Source organism: Sitodiplosis mosellana, unplaced genomic scaffold, assembly GCF_009176505.1.
Source record: "Sitodiplosis mosellana isolate CC-2019 unplaced genomic scaffold, AAFC_SMos_1.0 Smas_scaffold_6162, whole genome shotgun sequence".
Lineage (NCBI taxonomy): Eukaryota > Metazoa > Arthropoda > Insecta > Diptera > Cecidomyiidae > Sitodiplosis > Sitodiplosis mosellana.
In genome coordinates this window covers 655,020-672,999 of record NW_022601403.1, presented here as the reverse complement: position 1 = coordinate 672,999, position 17,980 = coordinate 655,020, and the positions used below count along the sequence as shown (strand labels likewise).

At 37.3% G+C, this 17,980-nt stretch overlaps 1 protein-coding gene across 1 annotated transcript; it reads right to left on the bottom strand.

The window, feature by feature from the left end:
* Window positions 1-1,743: 1,743 nt before the first annotated feature.
* LOC129574284 (protein FAM135A) lies at window positions 1,744-16,400 on the bottom strand. The gene is made up of 11 exons (XM_055456073.1): window positions 15,650-16,400; window positions 11,208-11,595; window positions 9,513-9,715; window positions 9,040-9,280; window positions 8,467-8,587; window positions 7,356-7,523; window positions 6,838-7,231; window positions 4,133-6,230; window positions 3,292-3,503; window positions 2,737-2,977; window positions 1,744-2,391 (listed from the first exon to the last, which is right to left on the bottom strand). Exons 2-11 carry the CDS (start codon window positions 11,282-11,284, stop codon window positions 2,199-2,201), a joined length of 3,948 nt encoding a protein of 1,315 aa, XP_055312048.1. The 5' UTR covers window positions 11,285-11,595; window positions 15,650-16,400; the 3' UTR covers window positions 1,744-2,198.
* Window positions 16,401-17,980: the final 1,580 nt, after the last annotated feature.

Genomic DNA, 17,980 nt, shown 5'->3' with positions numbered 1-17,980 from the left:
TGTTTTTACTGTTGTTTTTCTTATCTCTTTGTTTCGTTTTGCTCTATTCACTACTTCGCTCGGCGTTCAAGTTACATTTTTGATACACAGTGAGAAAAAGATGGGACACTTGCAAACCAATTTGAAATTCCATTCCGCGGCTTTTCGATGAATAAATTTGACATTTTGTTTCGAGCATTTTTGCGCTAACTTCAGTCAATTATGGAATTCGATGACTTTACTTTTGTATTTTATTATTACTTTTGGAGAACCGTTTTTCGTCGCTTTGAATGAAATCAAAAGAATGAATAGAAATTTTTTCAGGAAAAGTTTCTTTTTGAAGGCGAAATTTATACAGAATCTTTACATTTTTAGAATATCTCATGTTTTTTCAACATAGGTAGAGGAATTATTAATATTCATTATTTTTCCATGAAATTTTCACATAATTCATTATATTTCAACTATTTGAATACGTATTACTGGGGAAGTCTAACCAAAGATTTTTTTTCATATTTTCTGCCAGAATTGCATCAAATTTGAGTGAATTCTTCAGAAAATCTTCTCTAATTCGCAGATTTTTGGTCGATCTTAACAATTTGTTTGAAAACCCTTGGAAAAAAATCTTCGAAAAATGCTTGATGTTCAATAAGTAATGTATTTTTGTGTTCAAGTTTGGTTTTGTGTTTAAATTTTAAACTTCAAGATATTAATGAATCATCAAGAAGCTTCAAAAATCTTCCAAACAATTTTTAAGACTTCAAAAAACTTAAGAAAACTGCAAATAAAAAACTTTTTTAAATTTGCAAAAATCTTCAAAGACAATTCAGAAAATTGCAAAATAGGTAAAGAGTTTTCGAAACTTGCACCAAAAAAGAGACAAATTAAGTTGCGAGCAAAAGTAACACAAGTCAGCATTGAGCGGAAAAGACGTTTTTTGCATTTTTCTCGCTACTGGAAATAGATAACGTTTGGGTGTCTTCGGTATTATTGTAGAAAATATAAAGAACTACAAATTAGCCGAAGACATTCAGTCGCTATCTCTTTCCAGTAGCGAGAAAAATGCAAAAAAACGTCTTTTCTGCTCAATGCTGAGTTGTATCACTCCTGATCGCTACTTTATTTGTCTCTTTTTTGCTCTAAGTTTTTTTCCATCTTAGGCATGGATAAAGAGCTCATAATTTGTTCTTTCATTCTATGGGTCTAATATGTTTGATATCAAACATTGTTTGATATTGGTTATTGTGTTTAACTTGCAAATGCTCTGTGAATTTGTTCTCTATTCCTCTAACAAAGTGCGCGAAAAATACTCGAAAATGGTACCACATCCATGGAATCACCACCGAAATAGGAATTTCGATTGGTAAAAAAAAATTGAATGTTGGCACTTTTTTTATTTGTATTTCAGCATTTATAAATATTTTTTGTCTCTGAATCAGAAGATTTGCTCATGTTGACGTATTTAAAGGTTAACTGTATTGAAACTTTGTTTTGGTTTACGTTTTTGGTTTTTGTTTCTGCCACTATCCTATTTAAAATGATACTCGATTTATAGAGAAGATAGCATGTATGCCATCGATCCAAGCGCGCGCGCAAATTTATACATAAATATATGATAAATAAAGACTCTACTTAAATGCACACATTCCTATAGTTTGCTCACAATTTCTCACACGCCATACAGTTTTTCTTTCATTTTTTCTTGGACGCATTGAAATTCATAAGCATTTTCATTGACAAAGTCACATACATATTACGAGTGTGTTTTTTTGGTTTGGTTTTGTTTTGTTTTATTCACAATAAAAAATATCGTTAAAATTTGTTAACCACCGTGTTATAACCGTGGAAGAATCATTACGTATGTGCAATAACGACCAAAATACAATTTTAAGTGATTTATTTGTTATTTTCTTGTTTTAACCGATTTGATTTGTCAATGGGTACAATTTCATTTGTTATCAATAGTCTAATTTATTCGGTGTCAATAGAAGAGGAAATTCAGTCGTATCACACGTAAGAAAAAGAAAGGGAAATAAAAACAATTCGTTTCGAACAAGGAGATAGGAGAAATCACAACTAATTATTTTTCTTTTTTCATTCGTTTAAATAAGGTGTCTTTGGAATTGAATAGTTTTTTTTTTGTTTCACAAAAAGGACGACATATTTAAAGTTAACATAGGGGGATTTTATTTCACAGCAGGCAGGTAACTAATTGACGTTTATCTAAAGTATTTTAAACCAGCAACTAATAGAAATTTCTCGATAAATAGCTCGGAATCGAGAACGGCTATGTGCGCAGCACGACCAATCAATGCATTAGCCGTATTTGGCAGCGCATGCTGCACATCGTAACGGATGAAGGTTAAATCGGGACGGGCCAACATCGGTGACAAAATATTGTGGATCATTTCACTGTAACAACGAGAAAATAATTTTGTATGAAAAAAAAAATGTTATTTGGTGAACGCTGGCTTATTTGTTGGCTCAAGCCATGGTTTGGCTTTCACTATTTTTTCTTAACAAAAATGAAAATTGGGTATCGTATTAAAATTAGAATTTCAAATGAACAGAATCAAGTATTAAAAGCAGAAAAGATCTAGAAAGAAAGAAATTATTGACAAAAAACCTAAGGCTCTTAACATGGTTTTTTCTTTACTAAAACGAGACATCACAACGAGAAATCACAAACTAAAATATAAAAAAAAAATCCCGGAAAAAAATCACATAAAATGTGTTGAAATGAACATCAATACTCACCGATAAACCGCTCCCAAAATTGAGTTATCACGAACAGCTGCTTTGCAGAGTTCCATGCGGGCCGAATGTGATGGCACGTATCGATCCTGGCTGGATCCGCACAGCAGTACATTTTTAAAGTAGTGTAAAGTGCTGACCGTGCTCAATTTGTACAGAAAACTTTTACGCAAATCGGATTTATCACGTAAAGACAGTTGCAATAATGAACTAGACTTTTTCCACTTCTGCATGAACCACATACCTATGGGGCATTGCATAATCATATTACATAGAGCTCGGGAAAATTGGAAAGATGGGAGAAGAAGAGCAACAAAAGAAGAAAAAAAAGAAGAGCGGAAAAAAGAGAGCTTGTGGCGCTTTGTGTATACTGTGAGTATCGAGGGGCAAATCACTCTAAAGTAATTTGTAATAGAGAAAATAATCGAGAAAGTAATTTACGTGTAAAAATCTCGATTACTTTTACTTTCTCTATTACAAATTACTTTAGAGTGATTTGCCCCTCGGTGAGTATACCTACACACACATAGAACCCGTTTTTAAATACGTATAACATACCCATATTGACTAAGCCGCTACTGTTGAACAGAGTGCCCAAATGCGGGCCGGAGAGTGACAGGAATGTGTGCAATCGAGGCAAAATGGGACGAAGCTGCGGCCGTGATAATGCCGAACGTACAATTATCGTGCCCAAAGAATGCGCCACAAATGAGATTCGCGTTGGATTTAAGCCACAACTATCGATATGATACAATATCTCCGACACCAATCTAATCAAATTCAGACAATGGAAGAAAAAACAAACACACACAAGAATTCAATTGAGAGAAAGAAAAATGGCATTGAGAAAAAAAGTGGACGTTTTCCTTTTAATCGATTTCAATTAATTTTCCGAATGAATTCGATTTAATTTTGTGCGACAATCGAACGTTCTTTTTAGGATTTTTAATGAATTAAAAAAAAAAAATGAAATTTAAAAAGCTTTTCCAGATGGTGGAAACGATGAAGATTGTTCAAGTCATAAAAAATCTCCAAATGTCGGCGGAAAAAGATGATTTGTTCAACAAAATTGATTCAATTCAAGGTCTCGTCGAGAAAAAATAATTTGGTTGAACCAATTTTTAGCTCAGAAATGAAAAATCATTTCGAGCATGGACTCGATTCTTCGAAAAGACCCGTCAAACATAGGGACTTGGTCAAAAAATACACTTAAAAATTCAGAAGAAAAAAATCTGCCCAAAAAAACGTTAAACTTTTCTCGGAGAAATTAAATCCAAAAATGAAAAGAAATCGTTCGTAAAAGGTTCCTTTACAACAATCTAAAATGCATTAAAAGTTTGCACTTATCGGCAAACAGCACACACACACACAGTAAAAAAAACACACAACGATCACTTACCGGTCAGTCATCGTTTCGAAATCGGAAAATGTGTCACCCTGATTGCGTTCGGACATCAAAAATTCCAAATTGGCACCGGGTAGACCGAGCTCCAAATATGTGCGCACCAATCGTAAATCGGCTGAATTTCCATCCAAACCATGAACACAAACGATTAAATGCATGCCATTTGGCGATAGTGCTCGATATTCATCGTTGATATGGAAATATGGTAGTTCAGATGCGAATTTAATGAAATCGCAATACATTTGGCCGGAATATTTGATTTGCTTACGAAATTCGATGCGACACTTTTCGAATTCCATAAGGGGTAGTGTGACTTTGGTCTGTTGTTCATTCATTGTGTCTTCATTGTCATCGTTGGTGTCGTCATCGATGCCGACTCCGCCATCATCGATATCAACTTCATTGTCTGTTATATGCTCAACAACGGCAGCTGGTAGTGCTTGAACCACATCAAAGGTGTCCATTGTTCGGTTGTTAAATTCATTTTGATAGGAAAGATCTCGGTTGCTTTGTGATTTTATGATATTTTGTCGGCGTTCCGTTACCACTGCGTCATCATCGTCCGCAAAATCAATGGTATTGGTAGTAGTATCTTCATCATCATCATCATTGTCGGTACTATTGGTTGAGCTGGTTTCGCATTGCGTTGACGGTGGATCACGAAATTGGTCGGGCGGTGTCAATAAATTCAAATTGAATTCGGATTTGGATTTTTCCGATAACATTTTCCCACGAATACTATTGCTATCTTTGTCCGTGTTCAGTAGTAAATCTTTGCGTATGTACAAATGTCGTTCAGGTAACGGTTTTATTTCAAACCAATCCTCTTCTTGTTCACATTTAATGTTATCCATTTTGAAATCTTTGCGCAAAATTTGCTGCCGTTCAACTTGCAGATATTGGCCATTGTTTGTTGACCATCGACGCTGATTCGAGCCACATTTTTCACGTTCCGAGTCCGATACATTCAAACTTTTCTCACTCAAATTCCATGGACTGGCAGTGTCACTTATCACCACCGGCCAGTTAATCGATTGTGACGTAGACATTGTCAACACATTTTGCAATAAATTCGGTAAACTTTCGCTGCCCACCCGGGAATTTCCATTGAAATTTTCCATTCGCAGCGGTACACTGGACGATAGTGTTAGCTTTCGTTTTCGTTTGCTCACTTTTCGCACGGGTGACGGTTCATTTTCCGAACTACTCGATATATTCAATTTATCCGTGCCATTGTTGTTGGTTACACGAAAATTCGATGCCCGTCCATTGAATAGCTTATTGGATTTTTTCAATTGTATCGGTGGATTTCGTGGCATCACTATTCGCTCCGATCGCATAACATACATTTCATTCTTGCCATTGCAACGCGCACTTTGACTCGTCACCTTCGCCGGTTCGTTCTCCTTAAACGATTCGTTGTGCAGCAACTTTTTCGAACTGATGCTATCGTATGTGATTGCCTTTGAACAACCTTTTTTCGTCGTCGACTTCGTCTTCAACGAACTGCTACGACCATTCGTATAATCACCATTGGCACTTTTTGTTCGTTCCAACATTTTATGGCCGGTGATTGGAAATTCATTGTGTGCCATTGCCTGCATTTCATTGCGTCCATTATCGTCTGACAGTGATGTGAGCTCGCACATTTCAGCATTTTCAAGCAATTCATTTTCATATGGTATTAAGTGGGCACCATAGGCAATGCCATTCGACGTTGAATGCTGATGATGATTGTTTATCGCTGACAATTCCAATTGATCGAGTGATTTGCTGTGGCGCGTCGATGGAAATACCGTGCCATTGCCATTGCCATAATCGTAAAATAGACTGGGATGCAACATGGCATTTGAAACCGGTACCGAATGCCGTGCGGACATTGTTCGTTGCACCAAATTATTGTGAGCCGACGGTGTGATGGTGAGACTGGCTTGTAGTATATCACCACCAAGGGCGAGACGCGGCGTTAAGACACCAACATATTTACCATTGCCATTGCTTACACCATTCGACCAATTCACATGCATCGGACACACACAATCACTTTTGCAGCAACCATGCGGCGCTTGCTCCTCGGAATGCTCTGTGAAATCTAGTACAAGAAATGAAGAAATTAGCAATTAATAAAAATACTGGCAAATTTATTGTTTGATGAGTAGTAAAAAAATTAAGACCCAGTGAAATGGGTTTGATCGAAGAGATTTCTAGTTGACGCATTGATTATTTTTGCTATCTCTTCGATTTGATGCGACAATTTAAAGATATTTTTCCACTCATTCACATGACATTGAGCTAAACACGTTGAATTTTTCATTGCATTCCGACTATCTAACGTTAATTCAAGTCTCGAAGAGGTAATAAACGATTGTTTTCTTAGAAAGATACACTTTTTCTTCCTTTCTGCCAATGATTTTGATAGTTTTTGCTTGAAATTTATAAGTTTTCCTATTTTTTCATTAAAATGGTGAGATTTTGTCGATAGATAATGAGTACCCAAATTGAAAAATTGGCTAAATAATCGTTAAATCATCAGAAATTTCGAAAAAATTAAGGAATGTTCAAAAAACAGTTGAAGAATCAATGAAAAAGCCATGTATAGACCAATAGACCGTGAAAACCCACTAGAAATCGACGATAAAAATCATCAATCAAAACCCCATCGATTCAATCGATATGGATTTGTTTTACGCTTGACTTACGTTGAGTATTTAACGATTCAGTGAGTCCTTCGTATTTATCTTCGAAAATGAGGGGTAATGAGTTAGCATCGCCATCAATTGGGGTGCAATGTACAGGCAAAAGTGGGAGGGAATTGATGTATCGCGATCGTTTGGCCGCTTCATAAATTGCATTGTAATTGTGATAATTGGAATCGTTGCACATTGTGGCCGTTTGACGTGCATTACTTTTCACAAAAAATCCTTCGGCAAATCGTTTCACGCGCAGCGTATGATGTCGTTTGGCCAACAAACCATGCACCGATGGTTGGCTCGCTGCCGCCAATGTTCGTTTCCAACACAATGAACAATCGTCACACAGTTGCTTCAAATCGGCTCTGGCTCGTTGTAGAAAATTCTCATCAGAATTGCATTTCTGGCGAAGAAATGGGGCGAAAAAAGAAGAGAAAGAAAATGGATAACATTAAAATGCTTATCATTTTTTAATTGCGATTGATTTTTTTTTTCTCTGCTATTTGTATTCATGGCCAACAACATACCTTTGTACGGTTGGTTAATTGTTCGAGTCGTTCAGACGGATTTATATTGCTTGTTGTTACACTTATCAAACCGATCCATTGTTTTGGTAACACGCAGCTAAAGTCGGTTAAATTGGTTTTCAGCGATTCCAATACTTCAATGAGTAAGGCACAAATTTCACCATGCACCTGTTTCACCAATTAGAAAATCTATATTGAATGCAATCAATACACACAGTGCAGCACACTTTCTATGGATTCGATGGTAAAACCAAAAAATTGCGATGGACTTTTCGTTCTTAAACATTCCTTGAATTTGGTTCAAATGAAATTAATTTCGAATGATTTTGGTGATTTAACGGAAAAGAAAATTTTTAATCCGAAAAAAAGAACGATTTGATCGACAAATAATTTCCACTAGAAAAAGAGACGATTCTGATTTCAAAAAGATGGTTTTTGATTCAAAACAGTTTTTTAACTCGGAAAATGATTTTTCTTTGAGAGAAATCCTTCAGTCAAAATTCTATCGAATTTGTAATTAAAAGTAGTAGTAGTGATGCATTTATAGCGAGTACCATCTTTTCGGTGTAGTTTTGGACCACCCATGAAAAAATGTAGACCAGGTCTACAGCTACATATATTTTGCCATAAACTTAGTTCATGGTCTAAGCTCGGCAAAATACAGTTGCAGAACTGGTCTACATTTTTTTCATGGGCATTGGATGTATAGTCACTATGGAGTGTCATAGTCACTTTGGTTTTTTTTCATGTTTACATCAAACAGATGGCATTAAGGAGTGTAATAAATGCTTTAGCACTAAACCTATGATTGGAAGTAAGAATGTCTTCAATATGAATTCAACGTTATTTTCGAGATTGAATTCATTCTTCGCGAAGTTCGTCGAAATTGCAATTTGGTTTTTTTTTCTTTTAGAAAATATACAAAGAACTATTTTCAAGAAAATTTCTAAGCATTTGAACCGAATCCAATTTTTGGTGGCTGTTGAAATTTGTTGCTTTGTTGTTATATCTATGAATGTGGCTGTTGTATCAACCCATTCAAAGAGTCAAACATTACATGAAAAGTGTACGCGAGTGACAAATAAAGAAACGGAAAGGAAGATAAAATCACCTGTTTGGTGAATGATAAGCGATTGGATGTTGCATGTTTTGACGGTTTATCGATATGATTTGATGAAGTTCCACCTCGACAGCTTAATCTTCCGTTCCATGTTTTTGAGCTCTTTGTGAGGCTGGTGTGTAGCCGTATAGCATGGCGACATCAGTAGCAGAAGTAGCAGCAGCGGCAGCAGCGGCAACAGCAGCAGTAGATTGAAATGTGTATTAGTCATGCAAAAGCGGCGCGATGCATGAACGAGAACGAATAAAAAAGTTTGTAATGCATCGAAATCCCCAGAGACAGACACACAAACACACCGACCGACCGAGCGATGGTTGAAACGAGAAATTACGATGGGAAAAAGGGAAAAAAAAACATGAAATGAAAATATATCAAAGAATTGGGCATTTTTGGCAAATGGCAAAAGTTGTTGCGAAGGCAACGAGAGAAAACTTTTCACGAGTTGCACATGAATGAAGCGCACATACATTTCTCGTTTCTCTCGGTTTTCCCATTCGTTGTTCCACACACAAACACACATTTCTATATATATATGTTTTTGTTTCCTTCCGCTTTTCTACCTACCTATTATACTGAAACGATATTAAACTTGCATGCAAGCTCAAGCTAACGGAAGCCATGTGAAAATAATCGAATAAAACCGGCAAATGATAGTGAAGACCACGAATGGGATGAAAATTCAACTGAAGCGTACGTGTTGAGACCAGATTGAGAGCGATACCGGGCGCTTGTTCGCCAAACCATAATTCAACGTTTAATGAGAATTCGGCACGCTCAATCGATTGACGTATATTCTTGCTATCGACTGTTATGGGTTTGTAGATGTGTGTGTGTGTTTTTTTTTGTTTATGAACAAACAGCAGAGAATAAAAATGAAATCCAGATAGAGAGAGAGAGAGAGACAGAGAGGAAAAAACACAGGAAAAAGAGAGAGAGAGAGAGAAAAAACCGTTATAAGATGTTATTGCTCCCATTCGAATCGATAAGTTGGTCTATGGCATAACCGACCAAAAAAAAGGGGAGACGCAAAAATTTACCTGGTAACCGTACTCGGAATAGGACCGTGTCTCGGAGTATCACCTCTTCATTTCGATAGAGAATTTGAAAAATTTTCGATGTACCCGCGCCCCGTATTACCGTCGCCGATGTTATCTCTTTGTTCAAACTCTCCAAAACACTCGCTTCAATCTGCACCGATATTCGCGGTGACACACGCAACGAGCATCGCACTTGATAGAACCTGAAAGTGACAAATCATGTTGTTTCGGAAGAGGATGAGAGAAAATTAAAACCGACACACGCATATATGCACACAAAACGATAAATATGATTTTATTGAGAGAGAAGCAGCGGGGTGTTATTTCATAAGCGGCTAGATAAAAGCATCAATCGTTGAAATATGCCACCCGATTTTTGTTTCGCTTGTGTCTGTTGGATGTTTTTTTTTTTCATTCTCCGGCACATATAATCGGGTATTTTATAAATCGAAATCATTGAAAGAAAATATCGTCGCATTCACAAAATTGTGGGTATGCGAGAGAGAGAGAGAGAGAGAGAGAGAGAGAAAGGGAAAGAGGAAGCTTGGGCTTGTGTGTGTGTGTGTTCATAATTCAACGAAGGGATATATGAATTGAATTGGAATCAAAACATAATCCGTTGAACACATATCCCAAGACAAAATGCACTGTAAAATGCCGACCGATTTTTTTCTCCACTCCACTCTTTAGAAATTGTCGCTGTTATTCGTGCTGCTTTGCAGAAAGTGCCACCATTTTTTTTAATAATAAAGAGATATTGAAGTTTTATGTTCGTTCAAATGTAATCCCTTGCACAAATCACAAATCTGGCCCCGGATGGATCGATGAAATGTCGATGTGGGTGTAAGAGTGATTCTCGATCTCGACGACCCACAAACTACACGATCCCACACAAAATCTTTCCAATAAGCCTCTACAAAAAGGGGGCACACATATATATCAATTTTGACGAAAGGATTTGATTTTCACCAAATTCAATTGTTTCGATTGCATATTATCTGTACCATGTTTTTCGAATCAATTTTTTTTTCGATGTTGCCGTTATTGCTAGCAGCAATTTGAGACTGATGAAACTTTTTTCTGTTGTTACAGCTACTGGTTGGAAACTGATTCGATATGATTTCATCATCGATAATCATCAACAGAGTCGCATCGTATGGATTCTTAAAGCGAATACTACATAGTACATCGCATTTACTTCAATCTCCGTCTCTTTCTCTCTCATTTTCTCCCTCTCTACCTATCTATCGATTCGTTCGTGCGCTTTTTTTGCACTTTAAATCTCGTTGCTTCGTTCGATTTTTTCAACATTAAACTGCATTAATTAGAAAAAAAAAAGGCAAAACATCAAGAATAAATTTGAAAATTCAGAAAAAAAGAGAATCGAAATTGAAAAAAATTGAAATGGCGAATGGAATAATTGGAAAATGGTTTTATAAAAAAACGATGAAAGAACGAATCAATTAAAAAAGTGACGACAAAAGTAAACAATGGAACAAAAAATACCGCAAAAAGCGAACCATCGTTGCAAAAAGTCGAAAAAATCACTAAAAAAATTTTTTAAAGTCAATAAACCAATTTTCATATCAATTGAGCCAAAAGCTTGAGAAAACACGTGTTACATTGAAACAAAAAAGAAAGGAACTAGGCTCGTTCAAAAAAAAAGAATAAAAAAAAAACCAAATATCAACTCACCCTCTTTGGAATAGATCGACATTGTGAAATTTATAAAATTCAATCGAAAATTCAATGATCGATTCTAAATCGGCCATGTCGTTGTTGATGCGTTGATTGCGAACACATCATTTGCCAATGCGTTTATTCTCCGTTGATCCGTGTTGTTGCTGCGTATTGAATACGTTGATGGTTATTTCAATTTGTGGGGAGGTGTGCTGCTGTCCAAACCTTGGATGCTGCTTCGCAAATTTGTGATTATTATTGTCGATTGATTGGTTGCATTTGCCTGATTCTGTTACGTTGGTTGAGTTGGGACACCGTGAGTGTGTGTCGATATTTTTGATTGAAAAATTTCCCTTAATTAATTTTGATTGAAATGTTTGTGACTAATATCCGGGCGGCCGTCCTGTGTGGAATATAGAAACAGACAACAAAAAAACACATCGGATGAAATGGGGGTCGGTAAAAATAGTTGAATTGTAAAAACGAAGGAGAAGAAGAAGAAAAAAAGCAAGTTCGAATCAATCATAATAAAAATAATTGGATTTGCACACGATTTAAAACGCAATCAACGGTTGTTGTTGTTGTTGCTTTGCTTGGCCTTGTCGCCGCATCGCGTTTTCTGTTGTGTATGCAACAACATTTATACGGAAACACGTCAAATCAGTCGTTATCTCTTCTTCACTCTAACTCTCGCTTTTGATAAATGTAATCAACGGAATAATCTCCTTTTGCAGCGATGACTCAAAACCGCAGGAAAAATTGATATACAAAGCATACACAAATACACTTTAAATGGGGAAAACACACACTGTAACCGAAGCAACAGCAGCACAATATTTTGAACACACAAGGTGAACCGGAGAAAAATGAAAGAGATTTTGAGTGGATATAGTGAGAGAATGACAGGAAATTCGATTAAGTCGTCAATGTGTTTTATGTGTCAATTGGCAAATAATTATTTTGCAACAAGAGAGAGAACGATAGAAAGTGCTAGAGAGGATAGAAAGTGTGACGGAGATTTGGAAGGAGATCGAGTAAGTATCGAAAAGAGATAGAAGAAGATAAGAGCGGTGACAATAAGAGATGGAGGAAGTGGAAGAAAGCAACCGATGATGATAGAAGATTTGCTTGTATTCCTCTAATTTGTTGAATAGGCAACCACCTATCACAAATGATAACAATTCCTGATGACAAGAAGCACACACGCTCTTTCTCTCTCTCTCTTTCGCCACCTACTCAATAATTACTCTCTGTTCACTTCGACATATCCGTGCGGCTCGGGGAAATAAAAGAAAAAAATCCATTCGGAGAAAAAATATGGTGTGCAATGCCACACAAAAGGATTTACTTTGTCTTGTATTTGTTGGCCCCCCTGCGGCGACCAAAAAGCCACCCTCGCTTTGTCTTTCCTCACTCAGCTCCCCGGCCCGATTCTATTATTCTAATTGTTTGTTTGAAGGCGGAAAAAAAGCAAAAGAGATGGCATATTACGATTATATTATTGAAGCACTACAAAGCCATTCAACACGATGGCATTAGATGAGAGAAAGTGTGTATGTGTTGTCGATGGAAATGATATATGTTCGTAACGTGCACCTCAATCGTACATATGTGTCGACAATGAACGAAGAATGCTAAAGAGACCGAAAAATGCTACGCAACTAAAATGCAACAACAACAACAGCAGTAGCAGTAGGGGCAAACAGCAAGAGCAACAGCAACGAGTAGCAAGAACACAAAAATGGATGGGAGAGAAACAAAAATACACCATGAGAACGAGTAGAGAGAGAGGAAGAAAAAAAAATATGGGTCATAAAAAGTGGTTGTTAGAAAGTCGTTTATTATTTGACTCTCTGACGACAGAATATTTGATACGCGATGTTGTTTCAACAAAGTGGTGGCATGACACACTGCTACTTTGTTATACACATCAATCCGACCATAAAAGCAACAACAACAACAATGTCGATGATGGAGTGGATTCAAAAACGGAGTCAAATATGTGCTGCTCTGATTGTTTCATATTAAGCCACGAAATGTCGACCATCTTAATCTATTAAACGTGCCGATTGGCCTCAATCGCATTTCAATCCCTTGGAAATTGCGGTGGAAATCGCCATCTCACTGTCGTTCGCTTTGCGAATCTCCTTCTCATTTCGTTTGTTCTCGTGCGAACATTTTACGGTCCAATGGAAAAAAAGGGCATTCACATACATACAAATAAACAAATACACAGTAATAAAGTAACCAGTAGCATACACACAGTACCACCACCACCAGCCAGTCTTAACGGTTTCGTCTGAGATGGATGTGGTCACAATTCAGTAATTTACATGGAATTAAAGAGAGATGAAGATGGAAAATAAAGAAAAAAGCAGCGAAACGAAAATGACGAGTGAAAATACTGCACTTACACATGCAATACGAATTTGCACGTGAAAATGTTGTATATTATGTGTTCTCTCCGTCTGGATGTGTCTGATTCTCGCATAGCTGCATCGAGAGCGAACCGGAGGGGGTGAGAGCGTGCATTAGCTTAAACACATGTAAATCAGATACTGAGGCTACACTACACCAAATCGTAGCTACTGATGCCTCCACCATTGCCGCTACCGTTGCTGCTGCTTCTGCTGCTACTGTTGTTGTTGTTGTTGTTATGTTTGCTGGATAAAACCCCCGATACACTTTAAGTCGAGACACGCGTGCTGTCGAATGGACGCTTTCCTACATATTTACCATGGATATACATATAAAAAAACATCAGCAGCAGCAGCAGCACATACGAGGAAAACGAAATAACGTTGCTGAAATTTTTTCCATCTATCATTTATCATTTATGTATGATGCTCTTTCTCTCTCTCTTTCTATTTATTCCATGCCATTCTAAGCTCATTGCCCAAAAAAGCGAAATTTTAACTGAAACCACTAGTGCGACGTTGATAAGCGTATTCATTCTATAGCAAAAGACTTTTTGCCAATTACATTGAAATGAAAAAAAACACCACGCAATTACATTCAATAATTCCGATTTGCCGAATCGATTCGAACAGAATATTTGAGCGATAAAATTTTACACATATTGAATGAGGGTGAATGAGATTGAGTGAGAGTGAGAGTGAGAGAGAGAGGGATGAAGGGATAAAGAAAGAGAGAGAAAATCATTGTAAAATTAAATTCAACTCTCAATTTTACGCCACGGCCAATTTTTGGTACGGCAATTAACTGCACGAAATTGCAATCACGTTTGATGGTAATGATCGTTTTTTGTTGTTGTTGGATTTCTTGCCTGCGCTTGAACCGTTACTCTCGTAAATCCTCTCATTTTCATCCACTTTCCCCTCTTCCTCTCATTTCTCTTTCTGTTTTTTCGCTATTTTCTTTCGTTTTTTCGTTCTCTTTCTATCTCTATCTCTCTCGATGTCACTGTCGCTCTCGTTCTCGTTCTTGCTTTCTCTCTCTGCAATTCATGTCTCTTTGTATATTAAATTGAAAAAAAAGGAATCCTGCCTCCGTTTTTCCCATCAATTTCTGCTTCATTTATTTATCAACCCACACATTGGATGGCATCGAAATTGAATTTACAGGACGCATACAAAACATGCGTCCATAATGCGGATTTTCGAACCGTCGCAAATTTACTCTCTGTACTCATCAATGAAAACTTTTTGACAATTTGTAACAACAACAACAACAACAACAACAACATCCAAAAAAACATAGACTCTGTGTGTTTGACCGGGGAGACAGAGCGAGATAGACCGATTCAAAAATGAATATCGCATTTGATGTGTACACTTACTTCATATATTTGTTTTTCTTTTTCGTTTGCTTTTGCTGTTGCTTTTGATTTATTTTCGCCTGTGATGTTTGTTAAAATGCTAAAAATAGAGAGATAGAGAGAGTGAAAGAGTGAGTGAGAGAGAGTGAAAGAGTGAGTGAGAGAGAGTGTGTGAATATTCATTTAGGCAAAAGGCGCGACAGTTGACATCAAGCGAGCGAATAAAAAATATTTTGCACCAAACACCCGGGACAGAGCGAGAGAGAAAAAAAATCAACGAATTTCGCATTTTAAACAGTGATTCGCACTATTTTTCGTGTGGGCATCTCGTCGGGCTATAGTATTTTTCCGTGAATATACCGCAGCCCGTAAATTGCTCATTATTTTCTGTGTTTTCCTTTTTTTCTACCGACCGAAATTTTTTTTTTATTAATGAGTTGCGATAATGATGTGGCATTCACGACCTGGTGCTAATAAACCATCGGTGCGGCCGAACAAACGCACAATCAATCACATGGGACACAAAACTTTCCTATCAAATGGAAGGTAGGGAAATTGTGTGAGCGAAAGCGATAGATAGAGAGAAATGACCGGGGCCATTTCACTCAAATTACAATTCTGTCTCTCAGCACTATCACGACCACAATCACCAAAATAAAACTTGAATACAATTGATTACCGTTTTGGATATTCGACGCACGATGACGACAACGGCGAAATAAACACCGATTTTGTTGTCCACCTTTTCACTTTCTCTTTTTTTGATTTTCGAATGTTTTTCTTTATTTATTATTTTTCTCAATTTTCACACTTTTTGCACATTTTCCGAATAAACAAAAGCAACGATGACAGGAACTAAACGAAATAAATAAATGGTATTCATTCGTCACATTGATACACGCTGTACGATGTCATGACCCGCGTGCGATAAACAAAAAACGACAACTACACTTAACTGAACAATCAACAAACGATTTTTGAAAAATCTACCGAAAAAAATGTCCACACTGGAGAAATGGAATCGGTTTCTGTTTCAAATTTTTCGCAATAAAATACGCAACCGAATAAGCACAACGCCCTGCCTCAATTATTATCGAACGAAGAAAGTAACAAAAATAAAGCAAACCGAAACGAAAACTTTGTAAATTTTTAATAATGATGTGTGTTTTTGCCTCTCTTCACCTTCTGTTCACGATATTTCGCTTATTGAAAAAGGAACGAACGAAAAAAAAACCAAACCACGAACACAAAATGCTAAGTACAGAAATGTTCAGTTCTACACGCTCTGCGATTGAAATTTCTCGGTTGTGTTGTGTGTGTGTTATTGTTGGTGGTGGGCTGAAATGACGAGAAAGCGTACGCTACATGGTGTCAGGCAACGGGTGTTCGATGTGAGACTGAAAGCATTTGGCCAAACATGCACGCAATTCAAGCTCCCAAAGCTGTGTATTTTGCCCGTTGCTTTGCTTTCTTTTCGTGTTGTTTCTCTTTCATTTTCCTTGTTTTATTTGCGAGAGAGCGTGATCAAGCGAATGAACGTGCTGAGTTGTGCGACCGACACACACCGTGAGCGAGAGAATAGAGAAAATCACCAATTTCCTTTTGAGCAAGCGAGAGCGTGTGTCGAAGGACGAGCTTGTGTATTGGTTTACGTTATGCGTGCGTGTGTATTCGATTGTGTGTGCATGTGTATTTGTGCCAATGTGAGCTTGCTGAACGTTGTGCTCGTGCCCATGTGTGTGTGTGTGTGAGAGAGTGTATGCTCTTGCTTCGAAATGTGGAAAGTCGGAAAACGACACGAACCAAAAACAACAACTTTAACGATGAACAGAGCAAAGAAGAAGAAAAAAAACTATACGAGGCATACACGTGCGCAGCTCAAACGTAGTAGCTTTATGACAACTCTGTCAATTTCTATCGCTGTCGTGTGTACAAACTGAACTGGCGACAAACTGAACACACAATAACAAATGAAACACAAAAATAGAGAAGAGGAAAGAAAGAAAGAAGAAAAAGCAACGTAACACAAGACAGCATTACATATTATGCGCGAAGCGGATACATGCACTTTGTATTTCATAAAAGACATTATGAACTTGTACACAGTGTAACACAAAGGTGTACATTGTTTTGAAGGGAAAACGAAAAGTGGCAGCAACACGCATAGAGAGAATGAACGTAATAGTGTCATCATGAAGGAATGTATTGGCCATTTTTGACATTTCATTGAGTCATTCGAGCCGAACCGAGAGACCTGCACTACGATCCATACACACACACACACACACACACACATACACTCACGTTGCCGCCAGTTGTTTCATTGAATATGCAAACGCCAAGAAGTAGCATATTTTCCAAACTACGAAAATACACTTCGTGACCAAATATTTTAGTCATAATAATATGGCTCATATTGCAATATTGAGTTGCTTTGTGGTTGGTTTATTGTTCATCGAGGGAACATGAGCAGCAGCGAACGAGTGAAATGGAAGAAAGCAAACGCGGGACAAGGGAAATTGTGAATATGAGCGATACGAAGAAAAAGAAAGCATGACGCTATGAACGAGAAAGGCAATTGGAAAAACGAATGACTGAGAGAACCAAGAGAAAGAAAGCGACTGAATGATTTAGAAGAGGAAAAAGAAAGCGTGGAAACAAGCAAAAGAAACAAGGGAAAAATGAAGCCCGAATGCAAGCCCGACTGAATTGAATGAAAACGAACAAACGAACGACAGAGAGCATGTGGAATGGAGCAAAACCAGCGAGAACAAGAGTGGGTTTTGCCGCTTCGACAGTTCAATTTTGGCTGAATGGAAGCAATTCAAATAAAGGTGTAAAAGTCGTGTGTATTTTTTCTTTCGTTCGACATCATGGCATTGTGTCGATTTAGCCGGAGTCTTGAAATTCATGCTGCAAAACTTTTTAATAACCTTCTCACGATAAATACACACTATTTTATGCACACACACACACACACACACACACACACACACACACACACACACAC

Excerpts from the sequence above, each read along its gene's own strand:
- LOC129574284 (XM_055456073.1), bottom strand. The coding sequence starts at position 11,284 with ATGGCCGATTTAGAATCGATCATTGAATTTTCGATTGAATTTTATAAA. Across the intron at positions 9,716-11,207 it reads GTCGATCTATTCCAAAGAGG|GTTCTATCAAGTGCGATGCT; the intron begins GTGAGTTGATAT and ends TGTCACTTTCAG. Across the intron at positions 7,232-7,355 it reads AATTAACCAACCGTACAAAG|AAATGCAATTCTGATGAGAA; the intron begins GTATGTTGTTGG and ends TTTCTTCGCCAG.